Raw genomic sequence first — 25,929 nt, forward strand, 5'->3', positions numbered from 1 at the left:
CTGAGCTGTACCCTTAGGACTGCTTACTGTTAAACACACTACGCTTCAAAAAAAAAAAAAGCGTACTTACAAAATAATAAGATTTAGAAATATTTAATGTGTGTCCAGTGCTTTCATTTTAGCCTATGAGCTACTTTATGGAGTAGCAGGTGTCGTAATTATCTTTACAGATGAGAAAACTGACTCAGAGAGGTTAAATAAGTATCATGACCAAGGTTGCAAAGCCACGTGAATCACAACATTTACCCGGGTCTTTCTTGCCCAGAAGCCCTCCTCCTGAAGTGCAGGAATGTTCTTATTACCCCTTAAGCTAGAAGGCACTTTAGGAGCCGTCTAGTTTCATCTTCCAATCAACGCAGGAACACTTTTTTTTACAGCATCCCTGCAAATCCACCCTTGGATTCAATTATCCCCGTGTTCAGGAATTTATTGCCCTCTGAGACCTGACCCACTGCCAAGACAGCTTTACTTCTGCCTGTTCAGTAGTAGCATCATGATCTTTATCATTATTACTATTAAATTACAGCCTAATTTTCCTCCTGTAACTGACTCATTGGTGTGAACTGCTTCCTCTAGAGCAGCAGTAACCAAGTTGATTCGTCCCTATCGGAACACCTCCCTAACCCCAGGTGTTCAATGTTCTTCAGATGCCACATTTCTAGATCCCTTGGTGATGCAGAGCTAACCTTTGTGGAATAGTGACTACGGGTCGGGCACCATGCTTAGCACTTCTATCAACACTGTGTCATTTAATCCTCCCAGGTAGTCTGTGAGGGTGATAGTATTAGTACTGATTTACATAAACGGAGGATACTGAGTCTGAAGGAGCTACTGCAATTTGCCCAAGGCAAACTGCTATCAGGTCATTTTCCCCACTCCAAAGTTGTAAAGATCTTTAAAATACCAATGTGTGACATTACATTTACTTATTGCCATTTTCATTATTTCATTCATCCTCGCCTGTCCAGGTAAACCTGAACTTTGATTCTGTCATGTATTCTCCCAGCACTGGGTCTGGTGTTGAGGAGTCAGGGTCTCACAGGCCTCCAGCCCTGTGGGGCGTGGGAACTCACAGCCTTTCCAACCCCACTCTCCTTCACACGCACCCCCGGCTACCTCATAAAGCGGCTGGAAATAATGGGTATGAAGAAGCTCTATTCAAAACTAGGTTATTATTTATTTCATAAGAACATCATTTACGCAAGTTATTAACAAAAATGTTGACGAGGTCAAGACTGAAGGTAGCGTTACAGCAACTACTCTCCACTCTCACTCCTCGTTCCTTTCATGACGGCCTCCAATCTTCTCAAAAGCCTTTCCTTCCCCAAGGGTATGAATTCCCATTACAGTATTTCTACACATCCTAACACAATTTTCTATTCCCAACCAAGGGAAAAAAAATCATTCCCTCGGGAATAAATCAGAAACCAGATTCATGGGGCTTTGTAGGCTACATTAAGTAGTTTGGACTTTATTCCAAGACAACAGAAAGTGCTGAAGGGTCTGGAGCAGGAGTGGCATAGAAAACCCTCCTCCCTTACCTGGCCACAAACACGTGGTGACTGAGCGCTGACCCTGCGCCTAGTACCACAGATAGGAAGTACCACGAGGAAGGCGTGGCCCTGTCTGTCTCGCAGGGCTCAAAATGGAAGACACAGACACGTAAACAAGTCACTACACTGCAAATGCTCGCTAAAATAGAGGCGTGAATAAGAAGTTCCAGGAACCGAGGGAGAGTATCCAACAGGGCTTCAGGATGGTTTTTCCAATTCTAGTCCTTCCTTTCCAATTCTCTACAGAGGAACAATGCCATAAAACACCATTCTCACAGGCTTTACAACAATCCTGGAGAGGCCTGGGGCCAAACGTTAAGGCTAAAGAAAAAGGACTCCATATTGGGACAAAAAGAACACTTATTGACATTATCCTAAAATAGTTTTTCGTCATTTGCGGAAAAGGAGTACAGCATGAACAATGAATTGGTAAGAATGTGCAGCAATCTGCTAAAATTTGATGGCATCTCGGTGCACTCTTAAGGTCTAGTATTTGTGACTACATTTAAAAAATAATTTTTATTGTTTTCTTCACAAGTTATCTGTATAAAATCTGTTAAAGAAAATAGAAATCACCACAATCCCATCAAATGGAGAAAATTACGTCATCATTTTCACATACACTCAGACATTTTCTATGCATTATTATGGTGATTCTTCTCTCTTGTACCCCCCAAAAATGGAACTGTCTCATATAAGAGCTTGACATTTTCAACTAACAATAGTTAACGTCACTAAGCCTCTTCCTATGACGTTAATAATTGTCCTCCAATATCATTTTTACTAGCTGCATAGTACTGCATTCTGTGGGATGTATCATAATTTAACAAGTGTCTATTAACTAACATTTTGTTTGTTTTCAATTTTTCACCAATACAAACAACTGTTTATCATAGCTAAGTCTTTGCACAAAGACTTGATAGCTTCCTTAAAATAAATGGTGGAAACAGAACCGCTGGGACAAAGGATAGGCAAATATTGAGACATGTGATGTCTGTTGTCATCCTGCGTTCCTGATAGGTCATCCTAAGTTATGCTCCCAACCAGTGACGACGACAGCGTCTCTTCCCTACACCTTCACCAGCAGTGAAAAACACTTATGTTTAAAACCTTCAAATATTTGATAAGTGAAAACTAGAAGATTCCCATTTTAATTTGCATTTCTTTGACTGCTAGTGAAACTGACTACATTTTTGTATGGTTGATAAGTAATTTTCCCCTCTTTTCTGAATTCCCCATTAATTTGTCCATTTTTTTCTATTTGGGATTTTGTATTTTTCTTTTTGAACTATAAGAGCATTTCTTATCATTAAAGCTATTTGTCATGTGTATATGTATGTGTATCATGCATGTGTGTATGCAAATATAAATAAGGTTTCCATACTGGACTAAGAAGAATGTATGCCTTGTATGTATGTGTGCATGTACGTAATTAGGGAATACGTCTATGTACATTATGTACTTACTTAAAGATTTATTTGTGGTATTTTCTAACTTACAGGCACTACAGATGTTTTGATATCCAAATCCATCAATCCTTCCTCTTGCTGTAGGTACCATACTTAGAAATACCCAAGTTTATATATTTACTTACTTTCTAACATTTTAGCTTTGTTTTTATTTTTTACACCCAAACTTTAAGTCTTCTTGGAATTGCCCTTTTGGGGAGGGGAGAGCAGGAAATGAAAGAACTGTGTGCACATTCCTCCTGTGTGTACATTCTGCCCTAGAACGTGACCTAGATGCACGTTCTTATGAGTTATCAGTTTATAAGGTTTGATCCTTATTCCTTGGTGGATAATTTGTTTTCTTTGGCTTAAATCCGGACAAATCTTGTCACAAATCAGCAGGCACCTGAGCCATAGATCTACACAGGACTTCAACTATTAAGAAACTTAAACCCGGTATTTAATACTGCAAGAAAAGCAGTGATCAAATTAGTAAACATTGCTTCACCTCAGTAAAAATGTGCTTCATCTGGGCTTGTTTATTCCTAAATCGCTTGATCTTCTGTGCGATGCGAGGATCCTTTTCGAGTTCTTCCATTGTGGCCCATTTACAGTGTAAGTAGGAACTATCCAAAGACACACAAATTGTGAGACAAGCACAGAACCAGCAAACCATCAAGCGTTAAAGTGTTTCAATAACCGGGTGGCCGTCTAACACAGCAGCAGTGGAGTGACTTGCTGTGGAACTGCTGTAGGCTGGCTCAGAAGGGCCTTGCCCTTCAGGACTAAAACAGAATACAAAGCAATGCAGCAATTCCAAGCAATTCTGTGGCTTCTAGAGAAACTGGCTCAGAGCAGGGGGAGGGCAGGTGTAGGCAGGCCATCGTTAATGCACATTAGTGAAAGTGGGCACACAGCAGAGAAAGAAAGAAAAACCCAAGTGGGTAGAAAAGTATAGGCTATAGGACCGTGGTTCTCCACTCTGGGTGCAAATGGGAACTGCAGAGGGAGTTTTTAAAACACACCAATCCTGGGCTTCCCTGGTGGCGCAGTGGTTGAGAGTCCGCCTGCCGATGCAAGGGACACGGGTTTGTGCCCCGGTCCGGGATGACCCCACATGCCGCGGAGCGGCTGGGCCCGTGAGCCATGGCCGCTGAGCCTGCGGGTCCGGAGCCTGGGCTCCGCAATGGGAGAGGCCACCACAGTGAGAGGCCCACGTACCGCACAAAAAAATATATATTAAAACACACCAATCCTTGAGAACTACTCCCAGAGTATGAGCCAATGGGTCTCGAGTGCAGCAAGGGCTTCAGTAGTTTTAAAAGGCTCTCCAGGTGATTCTATACGCAGCCAAAGTAAAGCACTGCCGCCTAAGGTGAACTTGAGCCAGTCAAGGTCTGTGGGTCATGCCTTAGGGGCCGTTCTTGGAAAATATAAAAGATAATGGTGTGATGAAAGAAGAAAGTTCTATTCATTTAAAATACACATACAAATAATACATTAAATAGACGTACAAATTCCTGTACTTGACGTAGAACAGCTCCAAGTCGAATGGGGGTTCTCCGGGGTGAACCTGTAACCAAAAGCAAGCAGTTATCAGCCCAGATCCCCATGGATCACCCTTATGTGTCAAACGAAAAAGGTAAATCAATACTTCTTCCTGGTTTTAGAACATATTTCTCAAGGACATTTTCATTTTCCCAGGTCTTTTTCTGACAGGTCTGGAGCAGGCTTTCTAAAGGCTGAACACACAGTAAGCTATAAGGTTAGAAAAAAACAAAAATGATCCTCCTGGTGTCATTCTTAGGTCCAGGCTGGGAGAGCATTCAGCTGATAAAGCCAAACTGGCCCAGGGCTCTGAGAGCTGCTGCAGAAGTGAGAACATGCATTTCCGGCGTCCTCCCAACCGTCCCCCACAAACTCCAGTGATGTTCACTCTCAAAGTAAGGAAGTGTACTTTCATAAACACTTGAGGTAAAGATGAAACTATGCCTTCACTGGCACCGGCATACTCTTTCACGCCAGAAATTTTCTCTAGAGGTTCTCTACACAGCCCTGAGATGTTGAAAGGAAAAGATGTTTTCATTGGGAGTCTTTTCCCATCTCTTCTTCTTGGCCCTCTGATGACTTTCAGTGGGCTATGGCAACTAAAGGATCAATACCTTTTGCTAGGATCATAAGGAAAAAAAACATCGGTTTGGGCCATACTCAAATATTTCAGAATTTTATGTCTTAAAATCTTTCACGGAGGTGAAAATAAGTGTCAACTAGCCAAACAGTGCTCTTGCCTAGCTCTCAGTCCAGCCAAGAATGACCACTCCAGAAACATCTCTCCACAGAGGGTGTAAACTGCGCTAGTGATATACAAGCCAGAAACATCAGCCACGAACCTCTTGGACAGTCTTAGATGCCAGGATCTTCTCAATGATGTTTGCGTCATCTTCTGGAGGCTCCTGGAGATGGAGGTTAAAGAGAGAGACAATTACGGCACCACAGGAGCCATGAAATAATTCTAGAAGAAATATTGTAATAGGCACTACTTTGTCCAAAAGTTCACGTTTGAGTACTGAGGTCTCCCTCCTATCAGCCCACAGAGTGATCAAAAGATCACACACATTCTAACCTCTGGGCATAACACCCTATCACCTTCCCCTCCCAAGTGAGCAGGGAAGTTATTCTGCTTCTTGATTTGCTTCAGATTCTTCATTTCAGATCTGCCTTTAGCATCATTAAGATTGACCCTAAGACTTCCCTTCTCTGCCAAAACTGCTTACACGTTGCTGCATAAATTTTCAGAAAGGCCTAACACAGAAGAGTCTGGGGGCTTTAGAATCAGAGGGTCCCAATTCTGACACAGCCCAGCTATTGACTTTGGGCTAGTCAATTAACACCTCTTAGTTCCAAGTCTATTAAAACAGGAGTTAAAAACACGTATCTCACTGGGTTACTGGGAGGATAAAACGGCATGTGAAAACATTTTTTGGACAGTAAGCGCTATGCAAATGCAAAGTATAATTATTCTTTACTAAATTGTACCATCTTTCCCCTCTGTACCTGGAAATGGCTTTCTGTTTCACTGATCATCCATTGACTACAAATCCCAACTGGAAACAAATTAATTCCTTCCTTTCTGCCCTAGATACACATCAACATTTCCTAATCGCCATGAAATCTCTTTCTACAGAGTATTTGACTTAAAAAAAAAAAATCTGCATTTAAAACACAATGAACTTAAAAAAGGATGCACTGGATCTACAAATATTTCTTTAAAATTTTATTTTGTTTTAACTTTATATAAAGGGTGTCATGGTGGATGTAATCTTCTTTAACTTAATATGATATTGCCAATATTCATCCATGTTGTTCATGTTGCTTTAGCCATTCAATTTTAATGCTGTATAATATTCTATTGTATTAATAAACCAGAGTCTATTTGTCTTCTTCCTTTGATGGACATAAAAAAAAAAGAAAAAGGATGCATTGGGTCACAACTCTCCTGTTAAATGTTCTTCCTCGGACTTTATTTGGGCAGTTTTATTTCCATCGTTTCATATGCACTACATAACCTTACCAGATCCAGTATTTATCACAATATGAGATTTAGAACAGTATATGAAAAGAACACTCATCAAAACAACCCTAACTCTCAAAATAACTATTTGGGTTCCTTATCAGAACTTTCCAAAAGGATGGTTTATGCTGCACCTCACTGCCCATTCTAGGGCTCAACTGTCCCAAAGTCATACCATTACAGAAAACATATTTTCTAAGAACTTAAATGAAGCTTTCCCCAGAAAGGTGATGGTAAAAAAAGATGAGTAGGGCGGATGGCAGAAAAGAAGTATGGGAATCAGCAGGCACTGACAGATGCTCCCAAAGGCTACAAATATTTATTACGTCCCCCCCGGACACATGGCATTGTGAAGTTAATCCAAAATGACAAGTCTTTTCCCACTGCTCAACCAGAAGACAAGTGAACTGGGCCTACCATACAATAGAAGGATGGGGCGGGATACAGACTAAGCTTTTGTTTTCCTGTCAGTATGTTTCTTCTGCTTGATTCTTCTGCACAAGTAAGAAAAGGAGAAGGAGGCAGTTTACTGTGGATTGCCCGTCTTCTCCCACCACAATATAAGCCTTGTGAGGGCAGGGATCTTTATTTCTTTTACTCACTAATGTAGCTAGATACCTTGAAAAAGCCAGGCAACAGTGGGTGATCAGTGAATATTGGTTGAATGCTAAACGACAGGGAAGAGGAAAAGAGACACAGATGGAAATACACAAGGAAAGATAAAGCATTATTCTTAATCTACATCATGTGATTAAAAAGTCTCCCCCTTCTCCATATACCTAGACTTATCTTCTACTGTACAGATGGGTAACAGCAAAGCGCCCAAGCTAGATGTACTTTCCTGAGCAGTAAAATCACTACCCCAACCTTGCAGCCAAACAGAGCTCTATGACAGGTGGACAGCGAACAAAGGAACAGGGGCTGAGTTACAAGAAACTAGATTAATGAACCAACTTCCTTCCTAACTTCCTACTTCATTTCCTTCCTAAATTTCTCCCACATTATTTATTGAGTGCCTTTTGTGTTTATGCACTGGTCTTATAGAAATAAATGAGCTACAGTCTTCATCATCAAGGAACTGCCAGACATGCTAACATAATGCTTTAAGTGAGGTATGGCATACATACAGCATGCAGAGATCTCAAGTGTACAGTTGTTGAAGTTTAAGTCCCACCAAGATCAAGTTATATAACATTTCCAACATCCTGGAAGACCCTCTTGCCCCCACTGGAAGTAACCACTATTCAGACTTCTACCACCATTGATTAGTTCTGTCTATTATTAAGTTTCATGTAAATGGAATCATATTGTGTGTGGTCCATTCTCCTGTATTACTGTGTAGTATTTTATTGTATAAATACACCACCATTTATCCATTCTATTGCTGAGGAATATTTGGGTTGCTTTCAATGTTCACATAAATGCACTCATTTACGGTGGATATAACACAGGAGTGGAATTGCTAGGTTATGAGGTTGGTTATATGTTTAGTTTTTTTTTGTCTTTTTTAAAAAAAATAGATTTATTTATTTATTTTTGGCTGCGCTGGGTCTTCCTTGCTGCACATGGGCTTTCTCTAGTTGCAGTGAGCAGGGACTACTCTTTGTTGCAGTGCGTGGGCTTCTCATTGAGGTGGCTTCTCTTGCTGCGGAGCGCAGGCTCTAGGCATGCGGGCTCAGTAGTTGTGGCTCGCGGGCTCTAGAGCGCAGGCTCAGTAGTTGTGGTGCACGGACTTAGTTGCTCCGAGGCATGTGGGATCTTCCCGGGCCAGGGCTCAAACCCGTGTCCCCTGCATTGGCAGGTGGATTCTTAACCACTGCACCACTAGGGAAGCCCGTGTTTAGTTTTAATGGATATTGTCAGAACTCTTCCCAAAGTGGCTGTAACAATTTTTACATCCAACAGCAGTGTATGGGAGTCGCAACTGACTTGATACTGTCAGTCTTGAAAATTTTAGCCATTCCCAGTGGATGTGCATCATCATCTCTTTGATTCACATTTCCCTGATAACCAAGGATGCTGAGCATCTTTTCATATGCTTACTGGCCATATGGATATCCTCACTGTGAAGCTCCTGTTCAAGTCATTTGCCTATTTTAAAAATTGTCCTTTTTTCTGATTGGCAAGAGTTCTTTATATTTGTGAGAGTTTAATATATATCTTTATTTCTCAATAAGAGGCCTCTGTCACAATCCATACAAACATTTCCTACCAATCTATGGTTTGCATTTTCAACCTGTAAATGTATCTTCTGATGAACAGAAGTTCTATATAATACACCTTATCAATCTTTTCTCTTATGTATTTTTGTGCTCTGTTTAAGGAATCTTTGCTGCCACCAATGTCATTCACTAAGCCATATATGTGGTTGTAAATCTTCTTGTAGCCACATTAAAAAACAGATGAACTTGATTTTAACAATATTTTATTTAAACTAATATACCCCAAATATTATCATTTCAATATGTAATCAATGTAAAATTATTAATGGAATAGTCTACATTATTTTTCTCACACTAACTCTTTAAATATCTACTGTGTATTTCATACTTACAGCACATCTCAATTCAGACTAGGTATATTTCAAGTGCTTAATAGCCACACACAGCTAAGTACAAGCCATGCCGGGCAGTATATACCACTCTATTTTGTTCCATTGGTCTATTTGTTCTTATGGCAACACTACCCTGTCTTCATTGTGGCTTGATTACAAAGTCTGGATTATGGTAAGTATTCCAATTTCTTGGAAAAGTTCTTCCTTTTCAAGACTGCCTTGGCTAATCTAGGTCTTTTGTACTTCCATCATCAATTTCTATCAGAAAAACACCCTGCTTAGATTTTGACTGGGACTGAACTATATAGACATCTTCACAATATTGAATATATGTATGTCATATATTGCTCTATTTATTTAGGTCTTCTTTAATTTCTTTCAGCAATGTTTTTCATATAGAAGGCTTGTATCCTCTGAGAGTTATTACAGGGTATCTAATACCTTGATACTATTATAAATGGTATTTTACAATTTTCCTTTCCTGATTTGATGTTGCTTGTTTATATAAATAGTTTTGTTTTGTTTTTTTTACTATATTGTAAATGGTGCCAATACATTTGCTCGACACAAGGTTACCACAAACCTTCAATTTGTTAAAAAAAAGTGCAATATCTGTGAAGTGCAATAAAGCAAACAGCAATAAAATGAGGCATGCCTGTATTTTTTCTTTCATTAATTAATTAATTAAGTTTTGGCTGCGTTGGGTCTTCGTTGCTGCACGTGGGCTTTCTCTCTAGTTGCGGCGATCGGGGGCTACTCTTCGTTGCGGTGCATGGGCTTCTCATTGAGGTGGCTTCTCTTTGTTGTGGAGCTCAGGCTCTAGGTGAATGGGCTTCAGTAGTTGTGGCACGCAGGCTCAGTAGTTGTGGCGCACAGGCTTAGTTGCTCCAAGGCATGGGGGATCTTCCCAGACCAGGGCTCAAACCTGTGACCCCTGCATTGGCAGGCGGATTCTTAACCACTGTGCCACCAGGGAAGTCCTGTATTTTTTCTTTTTCCTTAGTTCAGTAGCCAGGACCTCCAGTGTATTTCTGAATATAAATGAGAATAATAGAATCTTTTTCTTACTCCCAAATTCAGAGGGAAAGTATTCAATACTGCACCATTTAATATAATATTAGCTGTCAGTTTTTATCTACTGACTTTTAAGATGTTCTTTCAGTATTTGGTTTTCTACAGTTTAATATATGCTTAGTATGGTTTTCTTTTTTACATTTTTCCTGCTTGGGGGTTACCTGACATTGAATGTACTGGCAGATATATTCATCAGTTTATGGGAATTTCTCGTCATTCATTTTATCTTCAAACACTCCTCTGATTGACTCTCTCCTCCACGTCTAGGACTCTAATCAGATATGTATGTGTTAGTCCTTTTCACTACACCCCAATTGTCTCTTTATCCGTTTATGCTTTGCTCTGTTCTTTCCATTCTTTTTTCTGTGTGTCAGTTTAGAAACTTTCTGTTGATCTGTCTTCAAAGTCACCAATCTTATCTTCTACTGTATCTAATCTGCTTTTAAACTCATCCACTGTGTTCTGAATTTTATAAATTGAAAATTTCAGTTTTTCAGTGTTGATCTGATTCTCTTTATAGATTCAATTCTCTGTTGGAATTCTTTACTTTAGAACTTATTTTGTCCATCTTTTCCTCTAATTTCTTTAACATATTAATCATGGTTATTTAAAAGTTCTTTTCTGCCAACTCTGTTATCTGGATCATCTGGGGTCTGCTTCTATTAACATATTTATTTTCTTGATTTTCAGTCAATTTCCCAGCCTTTTCGAATGCCTAATAATTTTTTACTGTATAATGAGTACTGTGAATAGTGTGAATAAAAGAATCTTAGCAGCTCCAAACAATATCTTCTACTACAAGTGTTTCCTATTTTCTCTTATACAAACAGGGAGAAGGAGTGGGTCCCATTGGTCCAATCAGGGACTGTTGGGTCAGGACTGGGTTACTGTTAAGATTCAGTCCATCTCTTGTTTTACCTGTTCCTTGAGTATGAATGTCCAAGGTCATTGACTGTAAGTCCAGCAGGTTTTTTTACTCCTGAGCCCTGAAGTCTCCAATTCCAAGCAGGTTAAAAATCTCTCTTAAAGGAGAGTCAGTATTTTTTGCAGTAGACCCATCCTTTTTTAGTGAGATTTTATCTCCTAAAAGTAACGTGAGACTGTGAGATTTCAATATGCCTTCTGGCTGAGCCACTAACTTCTTGGGCTACCCCAGAATTCATCAAATGTCTCCAGGCGAAAGCTCCCTGTTTTGGGAATTCCTTTAGTTTCCAATCATTTCACCAGCCCTGCATAATCAATCACCAGCAGGGTCAGATGGTTTCTCTTCAACCCAGAATAGTCTCTGTTTGGGCCCAGCCTGATCCTCAGCCCCTGCCCAGAATTGCAGAGTGCCTCCAGAGGAGAAACAGTCAGCAACTGTCAGCTCATCTAGGAATAGCTCTTCTCTGTCTGGAATTTTAGTTCATCTAATTCTTCTTGCTTCCACAGCTATCTGATGTCTTTAAAAATATGTCCTTTGCAATTTATCTTTTTTCCCCCCTTGCAGCAAGTGTTGGCCTGCCATGCCCTACTATATACCCTTATCTGAGAATAGAATCCTCCAACACTAACTCTTATTTTTGGAGTTCCCTAGGGCCTAGTTTTTGGGCTTTCTTTTCTTTTTTATCTATACTCATTCTCTTGGTGATCTCATCTGGTCTCATGGTTTTAAATACTGGCTACGTTGTGTTGGCTGCCATATTTATTTATCCTCTCCTATGATTACAGACTCTTGTATCTAATTGTTACTTGTCATCTCCACTTGAATATCTCAGAGATATTTCACACCTAAGATGTCCACAAACTAAACTCCTAGTCTCTTAGCCAACCCCCCACCCCCACCCCTTCTACCTACAGTTTTCCCCAGCTGAGTTAAGAGGAACTCTATCCCTCTGGATGTTCAAACCAAAAATCCTGCTGTAATCCTGACTCTGTTCTTTCCTCTCCACACACGCTATCTCCTGTTGAGTTTACCTTCAAAGTACATCAGGAATCCAGCCATTTCTCACCCCCTCCTCTGCTTCTACCCTGGTCTAAACCACCTTCATCTCTTACCCAGATTATTCCCAACTGCCTCCTAAGTAGTCTACCTGTTTCCACTCCTGTCCCACTGATCCATTCTCAACATGACGTTCAGAATGGCCCTTTTTATTAAGTCACTCTTTTGCTTAAACTGCTTAAAATGCTTTTCTTTTAATTTGGAGTAAAACCAAAAGTCTCCCAAAGGTCTACAGAAGCCCACAGGATGTGTACCCAACCTCTCATCTCCTCTGTCACCTTTCAGGTCTCCTTGTCCGTCCCTCATACACACCAGGCATGTTTCCACCTCCGGGACTCTGCTATTCCCTCTGCCTGAAACACTCTTCTCCCTACACGACTCCCTCACCCCTTTACTTCCTTCACTTCTTGGATCAAATATTACCTTTGTGAGGCCAACACTGACCACCCTACTTAAAACTGCAGGCTTCATTGCTGAATTCCGTATCACGCCTATCCTGATTTTTTTTTCCCATACCACTTACCACCATTGACATACTACACAATTTTGTTATTTTCAGATTGATTATCAGCCTCTCCTTAGTTATTTCTACCCTTTGGAGGTTCTGGGCTTAGCCCTTTGGCTTTCCATCCCACGTAGGTTCAAAATCTGGCAAATATCTGGAGGAGGAGATCGGTTGTGTGTATGCTGCAGGCCTCCTCTCCATTTGCTGTAGGCTCCCTCCACGAGGGCAGGGATTTCTGTCTCTTTTGTTCCTTGATGTCATCTCCAGCACTTAGAACAGTCCTTGGCGCTCAACAGTGGTAGGTGCTCAATAAATACTTTTGAATAAATAATGTTAAGAGATTTTGCAATACAACATGGGAATAGTAGTATAAAGCAAGTGCTATGGGAACACAGAGCCAGAGTACCTGGACAAATGAGGAGAGGCTTTGGAAATGAGTTGGCTGTCTATTAGCATTAAACTTTGATAATTGCTGAGCACCTTTCCTACCTACTCCCAGTTCTGTATAACCCAGACTAGCAAGCAAGCATTCATACGTGTACACCCATGCTAAAAGAACAACTGTCTCTCCTCACCAGCAGGTTGCTTCAAATAGGCTCTTACTCTTACCTACCATGAAGAGCAGAAAAAGATGGTTTCCGATGATAGGATTTTGATTGCTCTCAGAGTTTTAAACTAGGACCAAATCCAAGGAAATGTTAACATGTGGATGAAGAAAGCACAGGACTTTATTCTGAGGATTAAAAGGATGGTGGGTTTAAAGCATTCTTCATTATAGAAAATTTTCAAGTAAAAATTAAGGTATTTGAAATAAAATTTCAATTTATTTTTTTGGCACTAAAGAATAGGGGGAAACACACTAGTATTAAAAAAAAATCAATGGTTATCATCAAAATACTGACAGCAGGTTTTTATCCTATCCTAATAAAAGGGAAAAAAGAGAGTAGCGTTTCCAAAATACACATCAAAGTAGGAAGAAAACTGGAAAATCAGGATTTTTTTTTCCCCTAAACAGAGATTGTGCATAAGCATGACCATGTGTGTATAAACACTCAGTGTATACAGATACACACAGATATAAACCAAATCTGCTTGCCAAACGTACTTCCATGACAGCCATCTGTTCTCAACTGCTTGGAGTTTTCTCAAATTATCCTTCAAAGGAGACCATTTTAGTTCATTCACTTTCATGTCAGAACCTCATGAAATTAAAAATTTATTTTCTTAGGGAAAATTTCAAAAGTTTTCAACCCACATACCCCCGACCCTCAACCAACCACCTGATTCACGTCTATTCAGCGAGCCGTAAGGAAAGGCTCTAGCAAGAAGAAGCAACTCCAAAACACAAGCATTTACCAAGTGCCATGGAAGGTCCAAAGTAGCATCCGACAAGGTGCCCAGTCCCAGGGGCTCACACTCAGTGAAAGCAAGATATAACATATTCTTCTTAGAAATGTACCAGTGGTAAATTCTAATCAGTGTGACAGTAACCCTAAGTCCAGCAGCAAGAGTGCAGAAAGCAAGAATAGCTTGGACTTCACAGAATAGTAATGTTTTAGTTGGGCCCTAAAGAATGGTGGCTCATAAGAGGACTGCAAACAGGAAGGAAACTCGAAATGCACCCAAAGGATGAAAGCACCAGGATATGGGAAGCGGGATGCAGACTTGGAACACTAAGGAACCAGTCTTAGTAGAAAAAAGCATTACACAGAATGAGGAGTGGGGATAAATGAGGGCAGACAGGTAGTATGCAGCCACATTCCTTAAAAAATCAGGCCGGAGTTTTGATCTAAAACAGGAGTTAAGAGGTAACCACCTTAGATTCTTGAGTGGGACACTGAAAAAAGCCAAAAACTTCTCTGGTATTATGGGAAAATGAGTCTAGTAATGGATTGGGAAAGACAGGGACCTGGGGCAGGGAACGACAAAAGTGCAAACCGTGGTCATTTGAACACTGGCCTCAGCACAATGGGTGGCAGCAGAAGCCAAGAGGAAACAAAGACAGGAGACAATCTGAGGAAAGACGCGGGGTGGGTGGGGAACAGTGGTGTGGCCAGCGGAGAAATGGGAAGAATGAAAACCATCCTCTCGGGCCGAGTGCATAGGAGCCTAAGCAGTGAATCACGCGGGCTGGTACAGAGCTAGAGCCATGCCAGCCAGAAGCCGCCCTGCCAAGGGGCCTGCCCACGGCTGTCGGTGTCAGAGTGAGACGTGGATGAACACCAGTGGGGAAACTATGCCAGTATGAAGAACTGGAGAAAACAAGAGCCCGAGAAAAAAGAAAAACACTTCACTCTTGTCTTTCTAATCCAGGAGTTAAGAATCACACCTGTTTCTGTAATAAGTTTTAAGCATATTTATTCATTATTCACATATTAAATAAATACATGACAAGTACAACTGAATGCAAGTCTTTATGTTAGTTACTACCCAACACAAAGTACTACCTATGTTAGGTGAAAACTGTGATAAATTAAAAAGTGAGGCTTGTTTTGTAGAAGTGTACAATCTAATGGCGGGAACAGTCAGGAGTGATATTCAGAACAGAATGGCAGAGGCACTGACGAATCAGAACAGTCACAGGCTGTGAACAAGTGGTGGGAGGATTCTGGGGGACATCAGGCATAATATTATAAATACTCCACAAAACAGAAGAGGGAAAGTGTCATACTTTCATCTGAATAGTTCCTGGGAGTTAATGTAAATTTGACTTTATTGAAGCTCTTTCATGCCAGAGAGATACATAAAAAAAAAAATTAAAAAAAAAAAGATTATAAGCCCTACCCTAACGCAGCTCATGGTTTAGATGAAGGAAACAAAAACTGGCAGGTGTTTAAAGGACAGTGATGAAGTTAAACATATTAGAGTCAGACAGAGGAGGGGTACTTATCCCCAGCTCAGGGGGGTGCAGGGAGCTTCCTGAGGGAGGCAACAACTGCGGTCAGCTCGCCAGGCACGGGAAAAGACCAGACAAAGCAGAGGGCACCGTCTGCAAAGCAGCAGGAGGCGGCACAGGAGAACACCAGGAGTGGATGCCTCATTCACATTCAAGTCCTTCTGTCTCAAAGGCAAAATCATACAAACCACACAAACTGTAGGAGGCAGAAACTGAGACAGCCTTGGAAAAATCTATACACTAAATGTACCACAACTGTGAAAGTCTGTCTCAGTTCCAGGCACTGACATCAGTTTGACAAAGAATAAGAAGGCAAAGAGTCACAGTCAGGCTGGAAACATACCTCCAGCCCTAATCCCATATACCAGCCAGGGGACGGGCCTCTAGACTCCGAAGCAGGGCTGTGCTAATCTGCCAGTCCTGAGTTAGACTGAATCATGCGTAAAGATGTTTTTAGCAACTCACCGCTAGGTTAAGCACTGCTGAGGTTGCAATTTGGGGCTGGGACAGGGGCCAGCAGCCACAAAAGTGGGCTGAGCATGCTGATAAGACACTACAAAGAAAGCAAGGAGGTAGCAGTGGGGCCTTTTTGGTGCTGACTGCACACACTTCTCTGCCCCAAGCTAAAGCCAGCAAGCAGGCAGACACCCTTTCAAAGGGCCTTGGGAGAAGGATGAAGGAAAAGCCTCATCTTCTCCCACTGATTTTCTGTGCCACTGGACACTTTGAGGATTGCTTGGAATCCTAGATGAGATCCCTGATTTCGGGGCTTTGTGTTGGCCTGGGAAATCTCTGTTCAGACCCCCCCACCCCAGGAAGCCCACTGTGTAAAACAGGTGCAAGTGGAGGGCTCCACAGAGCACTGACCGTGCAATCCGCTCGACCCCACGCAGGCTGTCCAGTCTGCCCTGTGGCGTGGAAGCCAGAGCCACATAGCTGCCTTGCTAAACATCAATGCCAAAACCTCGTACAGGGCCTCTTTCTTGTTTAAATTTAGTCACAATTTTTGAGGCGTAATTAATGCAAATTCAGATTCCAGCTTATGTTTCACCACTATAAACTTTCTCTTTGCTGTACCCTTAAGAGGACAGAAAGAGCCTTGTTAGGATATATATAAATTTCCTGAACTATTTCTGTCTGATCAGCTAATGCTGCGCTTCAGGCACCAGGGGAGAAGACAGAACAACAACTGAAATATGGTTAATGACTTGGGCTAAATGGCTACTAGGAGAAAATAAAATCCTTTGGAGTGTTTTAACTACCAAACCAACCATAAAATCTCCAAGGAAGGGAAACCCACTGTAAAACAATGTAATCCTATCACTTCACAGCAGTCTTGCAAGGGCTATTCTTAACTATTGCTTGAAAAGTAGTATTATGTGAAAATGCATTACTCTGGAGGCAAGGTGGTTTACACAGATAAAGCATCATGAGCTCCAGTAGCCAGCCACACAGTGTCCAGGAGGAAGGACAGGTATCTGTGCTATTGCTGCACACGCAGAACATGAATCCTGCCAAGTCAGCAACAGCGACTCCATAACAAAAGACAGCCTGTGTCTCAGAACGTGCTGCCGGCAACGAGGCGCCTCCTACACGCACAGCCTGTTTCTTCTCTTGCTTCTGATTCCTCCTCCGTAAGCTCCTTGGCACAGACCTCCTCCTTCTCCACATTTACCCTCTGCCTTTCTAGCATCGGGGGTACCAGGTCCTAATGCTATCCTTTTCCTGCCTGATACTGCTGCCAATGGAAATTCCTAAACTGTATATACGGGCATCCTGCTTCTCTGCTCGAACCCAACGATGCCTCCTGCCCCTCATTCAATCCACAGTATGAATGAAGGCCAAATACTTTAGCTGACAGCCAAAGCCTGCATAACATGACTCTTCCTACCACTCCAGGCTCGTCTCCCACCACTCCTCAAATCAGACCCCACCACCTGGCCGAGCTCATCAAGCTGCCATACCACATCCTCTGGGACCATCAGGCTGTGAGGCTGTGGTCCACATCAGAAACGCCTCCCCTAAAACCCTGACCTCTCTCTCCTGTCCACTTTTCCTTCTGTGTAGCCACTGTAACCAGCAGCACAGACTTCTAAGACTGCACTTATCACAATATCAGCACAGCCATATGCCTCTTCTCCCAGATAAAACTCCCTGGAGGCAGGGACCATGCCTTGATACTCATCCTCGTATCCTAGGACCTGGCCCTGCAGTGGACTCTCAATACACATTTGTAATCCAACTCCCAACTGTAATTACCAGTTCATGTGATTCCATTCATGGAACAGCTATTTACTCTGTATCAGACTTTTATATTCTACTGGGAGAGACAAAGAAATAAAATGAAATCAGAAATCAGAACACAATTATAAGCTGTAATAAGAGCTATGAAAGAAACAAACAGGAGTGAAATAAACATTAGGATGAAGGGCAGGGATCTACTTTAAATGAAAGAGTCATGTAAAGCATACGGTAAAGAGCATTCCAGGCAAAAGGGACCCTACAGGCAAAGGCCAGTAGGTGGGAAAGAATTGCTAATTCATGGCATTAAAAGAGGCAAGTCTTTTTAGCTGGAGAGTAATGAGAGAGATGGCGAAAAGCCATGTATCTGAAAAATGAATCTGGTGAATTAGGGAGAGTGTGATGACAGAGGGGCCTGCTAGGCACAGTGAGGAGTCTACACTTTATTCTAAGTGCAACAGAAAGCCACCTGAAGGATAGAACCAGCAGTTAAGGTGATCTAACTTACGCATAAGAAAAGAGCCACAGTACAGCTCCATCAAGTAGTCAAAATGACTGTCCAGCCGAGGCCAGCAGCCCAATCTTAAGGCCGTACCTCCGCCTGCCAAGCCAGTGTAGAAGCTGAGAGGGCAGATGTCCGGCCGGCTCCAAGGACAGCGATGGTTTCCCCATCATCATCCACCACTTTGAAGTCCAGGTCCTCGTTGTATTTTCTGCGCTTCACTTGCCGTCCTGAGCGTCGTTTCTACAGGACAAACACACCCGCCAGAGAGACTATCTGTGAGTCAGAGGGAAAAGCTTGCACAAGGACACGCTCACCTACACTCACAGTCGAAGGAGACCTCTCTAACTTCGCAAAAAGAATCTTCCCTAAACATAACTCTTTTCAGGACTAAATTCACTCAAAATGGGACCCAGGTGAGGGAGGGGATTTAAATCACCAGGATCCAGTGAGAAGAAGGTGTAGCCTCAGAATCCAAGGAAACGTGTTTTATGCATCATTGCTTCCCCCACCCCGCTTTCTGGAATCGGTTTCTATTCCAGTAAAACAGGGATGGGAAGTAATTTCATCATCTTTGAGGTCCCTTCCAGCATAGCTGGAAGCTCAGGGTTTATGACAGTGATTTAATAGTTATTTTGGTTTTGATTTTTTTTTTTTGCCAAATTCACCATACTTACCATGTACTTGTAAACAACTAAATAATACCAATTTTATTAGGACTTATTTTGAGAATCTCCTAACACCCTTTGAAATGCAAGCAGACATCTTAAGTGCGACAAAATAAGATTCGTGACTCACCATGAAAGGACTCATCTATAATTAAGTAGCTTGTGACCTTTTAGAGAGAGAACATTCTACAACAAAGCAACCCAGTGGCTTTCCTCAAACAGAAAAACACATGGTTCATCTCTACATACACATCATATCCAAGCAGTAGGAACCCTTCTGGGAACCATTCACCAGCTAGCTTACTCTTAGATACTTAAACCTTACAAGACAAAACGAAAAGCCAGACCTCACCCCCCCTTATCAGCTAAAAGATACCTCCTGGGGCTCTCTCTGTGTTCCCATCATTTCTTCACTGTGTCACCTCTATGACATTTAATTTTTCATGAGGGATTCCACATAAAAAGCTCTCCCCCCAATCCCACGTACAAATCACCATCCTAGAAACACTGAACCCCCTGCCAACTCCCATCAACCTGATGTACTTGCTGCTCTGCCTGTCAGGACACTTAAGAGCCACTAACCCAAGTTTACAGGCAGTGAAAGGGGGGTCTCTGATCTGACACTCCAGATACTACTACTTATTTACCACTACGACCTTAGGAGCTGACACCTTCCTACAACGAAGATCACCTAGGAATCTATGAGGGTCCAGATGATTCTTAAGGAGCAGTAAGTGGGTCTTACCCTAAATGGCCCCCATGCAGTAGCACAGCCCAGATAAACTGCTGTGGATGTCAGAGGAAACAGCACTCTCAAATATTAGAACTCACGTCCAAGAGAGGCAGCCTCAACTCAGACAGAAAATTCCTACCAATGTCCTGGGCACACTTTGGCATGTTTTCAGAAATCTCACTTAGGTGGGCAGCTCCTTGTTTCCATGTTTCCTTACCATCTTGGCAAAATGAATCCATCCCTGGCTTTTCCAGCATCTGGGATTACGAAAGTGTCCTTGTGTAGACTGGCCCAGCACGCTGAGCCCTAAATGTATTACCTACACAGCAAAACAGGCCCTCTGAGCCTTACCTAGTTTGGATCACAACTCCACTTGCCACATTCACTCTTACTGCGGCCTAATATCATGCTACTTTGCAAGAAGGAAGCAAACACCACTAAAAAACTGGGAGATTATTAGTATAAGGACCAGGATGCTAAAGAAAAGCCTGTGGTCACCCACTAAAACACTGAAAGCCCAGCCCAGGTCTGTGTGCGAGAGATGCAGGCTGGAGACAGGGAGAGAGGACCAACAGGATCAGTGTCAGCAAGATGCCGCCCGGCAGCCGGAACGCCCACCAGGGCTTCCGGGCACAGCTGTACCTGGCTGTCTGCAGACTCAGTGGACTCCTCGGGACTCCGCAGGGATGGGTTCGGCAGGCCCTGATCCAGCTCTAAACTCTCCACTGTGGTTTCACTTTTCCTTTTTCCTTTCTTCTTTTTCTCCACTGGGGTTGGTCCTTGCTCCTTGCTACAAGGAGAAATTCAGAATTAAAACTGTGGGGCAGTTTTTAAAACTAAGATTTCTCATGTGATTCCAGTTATGATAGCACATCCTGGAATTCCCGGGCCAGGATAGGCTTTAATGGAAAATCTACAAGAGTTTCTTCCCAGAAATTTGCCGAAATACGGGAAGAAATATCTACACAGGTTGATGCAAAATTCACTTTTTTTATACCCCCTATCATGACTACTATAGATATGATTAATGTGATAAGAAATAAAATAATATGAACAACTCCAAAAAACCTCACTTTCAGTTTCACATAAATGTCTTCTCTAGGAAGTTTAATTGCTTCACAGATATTGAGAATCATCCACTTCCAATCTCCCTTTAAGTTACATGCGAAGATGTAACTTCAATCTCCCTAATCCGTCATCACCCTCTATTGAGAATGGTCTATGCGTACGAACTTGGAGTACTAGGAGCTCAAAACCGAAGACAACACTGCCCACCCCCTGAGGAGGTTGTAACGACAGAATTCCTACAGACCACCTAGAGCTATAGCCCAGCGCAGCAGATCGATGCTTCCTGAGAGAGGTGGAAATGGGCAAAGTCCATCCACCCTGAAAGGCCCTACTAAGATGGCAACATCTCTAATAAGCCTTTTCGGGCCCTGCTGGCTGATGAAATCTCTTTTCTACACTCCCAAGCACCTCAACTGTGCTTTGCATAAGGTATTCAAACTTTAATCTTTCACCAAAGTTAGTCATTACACGTGACACCAGGCTCAGAACCATAGAGGACCTGGGATCCTCTGCAGTGGCTCGATCAACATTTGCTGAATGGATGAGTATTTTACACTTCTCTGAGCTGTCCTATCAGACTCTAAGTTCCCAGAGGACAGAGTATGCACTTGATTAAGTTTTGTATTCCTCACAGTGAGCAGTCTTATACCTAAAACATACTAAGTATTCAATATTTACTGGATAGACAGATGGATTCATCAATGGATAGATATGATTACGTGTCATTGGGGAGATTTGGAAAAACACATTTGAGCAGAGATATACACAGAATTTTGATAGACAGAAAAACAGGAATAATAACAATTACAGCTAATTCGTATATAACACCTACTACATGCAGGCACCGTTCTCTAATCCTTTACATGGAGTATCTCCTTTACTCTTCACAACAACCTTGTAAGGCAGATAGTATTATCATCTTAATTTTATCAAGAGGCACAGTGAGTTAAGATTTCCAGGGTAACATGGCTAGTAAATGGTAGAGAAAGTATTTAAACCAGGCATGCTCGTAACCACCATGGCATTCTTGGGGAATGGAAGAGTGTTAAAGGCACATTTAGTAAAAGACAGCCTGTGTGGCTGGATGACAGGGCAAGTGAACAGAAGCACCAAGTGATGGAGCTGGAAAGAAACCAGGAGTACACGAGGATAGAGAGCTGAGACTCACCCTGTGGGAAAAGGGCATGATGGCAAGCCCGGGCAAGAGGGAATGAAGACCTAGGCGAGGTATGCTCAATGAACACTCATCGGTGAAAAGGATTTGAAAGATCCAGCCGAAGTAGTACCAGTAAGTCTTGGCAGAACGTGGAGAATGAGGAAGAGCCACGATTACTGGTATTTCCCATCAGGTGAGTTACTGCAAAGTGTGGGGGAAGACAGGGACACCACCGGCCTTGTTCAGAGAAGGGAGACCCAATGGGATGAACCCGTAGCGGGATAGCACCCAGCAACAATGGAGAGCACCCATCACATGAGTGCAGACCCAGCCCACCCTCGACTCCCTAGGCTGAAGACTGGCTTCCCTATCAGCAAAGTTCTTTATGAAAATTTTTTTGAGGAAATGCAACTCAAGGGATCCTGCCATTTTAGAGAACTGTACATTTTAACAAGAGACCTGTGCTCTCAAGCCAGGGGAAAAAGTACTTCTTATCAGTTTCAGGACAGGAGACTCAGGTAAAACAGTTTAAAAAGATGCCAAATTTTCACAGGAATATTTATCTCATGTTACATGGCTTCTCACTAAGAAAATTACATAGCAATTTATATTCTACAAAGCACTTACGTGCTTCTGTCTCATTGAACTGTTACAACCACGGTTCCGTGAGGGAGCCAGGGCAGATGAGCTTCATATTCCACATAAAGAAACAGGTTTAAAAGCAACAAAGGCCCCAAAGTTAGCAGCGGAGCAGAGGCCTGCGCTCAGTTCATGTGACTCAGCCTGTCACTGTTTATACCATATCATGTTTCCTGGCTCCTTTTTTTTTTTTAGCCCCAGGCTCCCTTTCAATAAATGCAAAAACTTCAAATCTCCTTTAATCTTATTTGAATCTCAAAATTATGACCAAAAGAATTGTTAACAAAACATTCCAGTGACCCAAATATACAGAAAAATTCATAAATCCATAGTTGGTTCTCTTAACAAAAGAAGGTTTGTGCTTAATTTTTTGGACACACGTTTAAAGACAGCTAATATACCGAAAGTCACCATAATGACCACGTGCTCAGAACCCCATTTAATCTTCTGTAAAATCCTAAATCCTTCTCCCAACATCTGAAATCAATTTTATCTAGCTACTAAATATAACTTCATATTGGAAAACTCTGTCTGTATATGTTTAATCTTCATTTTAAATATTTGTATATAGATGGGCTAGAAACATGCTTCATTGTGAAATATCCCACTGAAAACTAAACCAAGCTCAAGACACAATTAAGGAATAGAACCTCCTCAAAATATTTTTTTAAAGGAATTTATTTTTTTATTTTTATTTTTATTTTTTGGCTGTGTTGGGTCTTGGTTGTGGCATGTGGAATCTTTTGTTGCAGTGCACATGCTCCTCTCTAGTTGTGGCCTGCGGGTTTTCTCTTCTCTACTTGTGGCACGCGGGCTCCAGTGCTTGGCTCTGAGGTTTATGGTGCGCGGGCTCAGTAGTTGTGGCACGTGGGCTTAGTTGCCCCACGGCCTGTGGGATCTTAGTTCCCTGACCAGGGATCAAACCCGCATCCCCTGCACTGGAAGGCGCATTCTTTACCATTGGACCACCAGGGAAGTCACAGAACCTCCTCAAAATGTTAAACCTGACAACAAGGCTTGTATTTATTTGCCTTCCATGCTTTCAGAAACAAATTAAATGATGAAAGTAAGGAGGAACTGTAGTCAGGCACCTCCAAAGTCTAGTCTGGTGCACCACGAGATTTCCTAGCCAGAAGCTGAGGGTGGGGTGGAGTGGAGGGAAACTTCTTAAATATATGTCAGTAAAACTGGAGAATGTCTGGAGACATCTGCTTACCTATCTGGGGGTAAACAAGAAGATACTCTACCTGGGATATCTTCAAAGTGATTTTCTGGAGGTTACCTTTGACAACAGAATCAATTTTGAGTTCAAAAAATTCTTCCTGGAGCTCTTCTGATAAAGACAAATATCAGGAAGAAAAGATTTCTTATAAGCCTATAAATGGGATTTGCAAATAGGACATCAAGAAAGTATCACCTGAATTCATCCTCCAGGAAGACTAGGTGAAATGTGTTTTTCCCGTCTTTGGAATGAGCTTTGAAAACGTTATACTTGAGTGTTATCAAATGAAGCCATTTTAACCTCCACATTGCTATTTTAACCTCCACCTACAGATGCATTTGGTCCATGAATGTTTCGTTTGCTCCTCGAAGTTCTACGTTCTTCAAAAATGGTGGTCAAATAATATGTAACAAAACTATGTAGGTATGTATGTATGTATGCACCCTTTGATCCAACAATTCCATCTATAGGAATATACTCTACAGATACACCTCCAACAATATGAAAATATATATGCACATGGTTATCCAGCATTATCTGGTAATTTCAAAATAACAAAAAAGACTTAAATGTCCGAACATTAGTGCTGAATAAATGAGGATACATACAAAGAAGTACTATGTAGCTGTAAAAACAATTAAGAAAGAATTCTGCAAACTAATATGGAATGATTTCTAAGATACATTGTTAAGTGAAAAAAGCAACGTGCAAAAGAGTATAGTAATATGCTACTTTTTGTGAAAGAATAAAGAGGAAGTAAGAAAACTTGCATATATCTACTTACTACACAGAAAGAACCAAAAAACAATGATTATCCACAAGGGATAAGTGGAGGGAATGAGGTGGAAGGAGTGACATTTCTCTATCTTTTTATATAAAATCTGACTTTTGGAAGCATGTTACATATCAAAAAATTTAAAAATGAAAGATGAAAACAAGCTGAAATAAATGAATCTAAGTATTTCCAGTGAATAACATAACCACACAGAACAGATGGAAAAAAAACTCATAAATTTATAAACACAATATTTGACTATATACTTTCAGCTTTGGGGAGAAGTAGGGAGAACAGCAAACATATCCTGAACTCTCTCTGGTAGGTGTATAGGTGAAGCAATTCTGAAACTACTTTAGTTGTGGTATAGGATTAAACAAATGAGTAAATGTGTTGGTGTTAGGAGCTGCGGTTCTCACCCAAGAAGTGGGAAGACATGAATATGAAATGGTGTAAGGCAAGGAAGATATTGTGGGATGAATCTAAACTGGAGGCCTCAGTGTAATCACATGTTTTCTAAAATAAGTATCTGTATGAACACATGCATATAAATGGGTACATATGCATTATGAATATATTGTGTGCACGTAGGTGTGTACATATGTGCATGAACGCATGTGTATGTCTTGTGTATTTTTTCCTTAGCTTTGACAACGGAAAGAGCTGAAAAGCAAAGATGCTCCAAAAGCAATGTGCACACATAGCACTCAGATTTTGGTTTCTAATACCAAAGCTCCCCACAAAAATGGCTGATTCCAAGGCAGGGGAGTTATAAGATCAGCCTGAAACATCTTGTTTTGTCAGAGAGTAAAGGGAGTGCTCAACAAAATTAAGGCAGCACGTCGAAAAGGCACACACAGGAGTCAGCTTAAAGAGCTCACAGTCACAACTGGGGCCATTTGAGCACCAAAGTAATCAAGGTCAGTAATGAATTATAAGCCATTGAAAACAACAGGAATCCATTCCAATGACAGACAGACAGATAAATAATGAATAAATGAGGGAGAAAGGGAAGCTCTTGCTTTCAGAATACAAACAGTAAATGGAGAGGAATCGGTGGAGTTGGAAAATCATTTTGTAACCACTGTCGTAAAGATATGTACAGTCCAGAATCATCGAGGAATGCTAAATCTGGGGGGAGAACAATTTGAAGAGGAACAGGATATCTGCATGATCTTACAGTGTCTTTCCACAGATCGCCTATTAGTTGTACATAAACAAAAGCAGTAACTAGACAAATGGTTACACATAAGAAAATGGTCTTACTCCTAGGAAAGATATACTCGAGTATTTAGGGATAAAAAGGCATGATATTTGCAACTCACTCTCAAATGGTGGAGGAA

At 41.6% G+C, this 25,929-nt stretch overlaps 1 protein-coding gene across 1 annotated transcript in view; it reads right to left on the reverse strand.

The window, feature by feature from the left end:
* Nucleotides 1–25,929, reverse strand: part of CHD6 (chromodomain helicase DNA binding protein 6) — a 211,602-nt gene that overhangs the window by 93,601 nt on the left and 92,072 nt on the right. The window contains exons 4-8 of the mRNA XM_082671502.1: nucleotides 20,369–20,516; nucleotides 18,419–18,568; nucleotides 5,392–5,454; nucleotides 4,516–4,574; nucleotides 3,510–3,627 (exon numbers count right to left, since the gene is read on the reverse strand). Of these exons, the coding sequence (XP_082527628.1) occupies nucleotides 3,510–3,627; nucleotides 4,516–4,574; nucleotides 5,392–5,454; nucleotides 18,419–18,568; nucleotides 20,369–20,516 (538 nt within the window). The remainder of the gene's footprint in view (nucleotides 1–3,509; nucleotides 3,628–4,515; nucleotides 4,575–5,391; nucleotides 5,455–18,418; nucleotides 18,569–20,368; nucleotides 20,517–25,929) is intronic.

This window comes from Grampus griseus (assembly GCF_964374135.1).
Source record: "Grampus griseus genome assembly, chromosome: 14".
Classification (NCBI taxonomy): domain Eukaryota; kingdom Metazoa; phylum Chordata; class Mammalia; order Artiodactyla; family Delphinidae; genus Grampus; species Grampus griseus.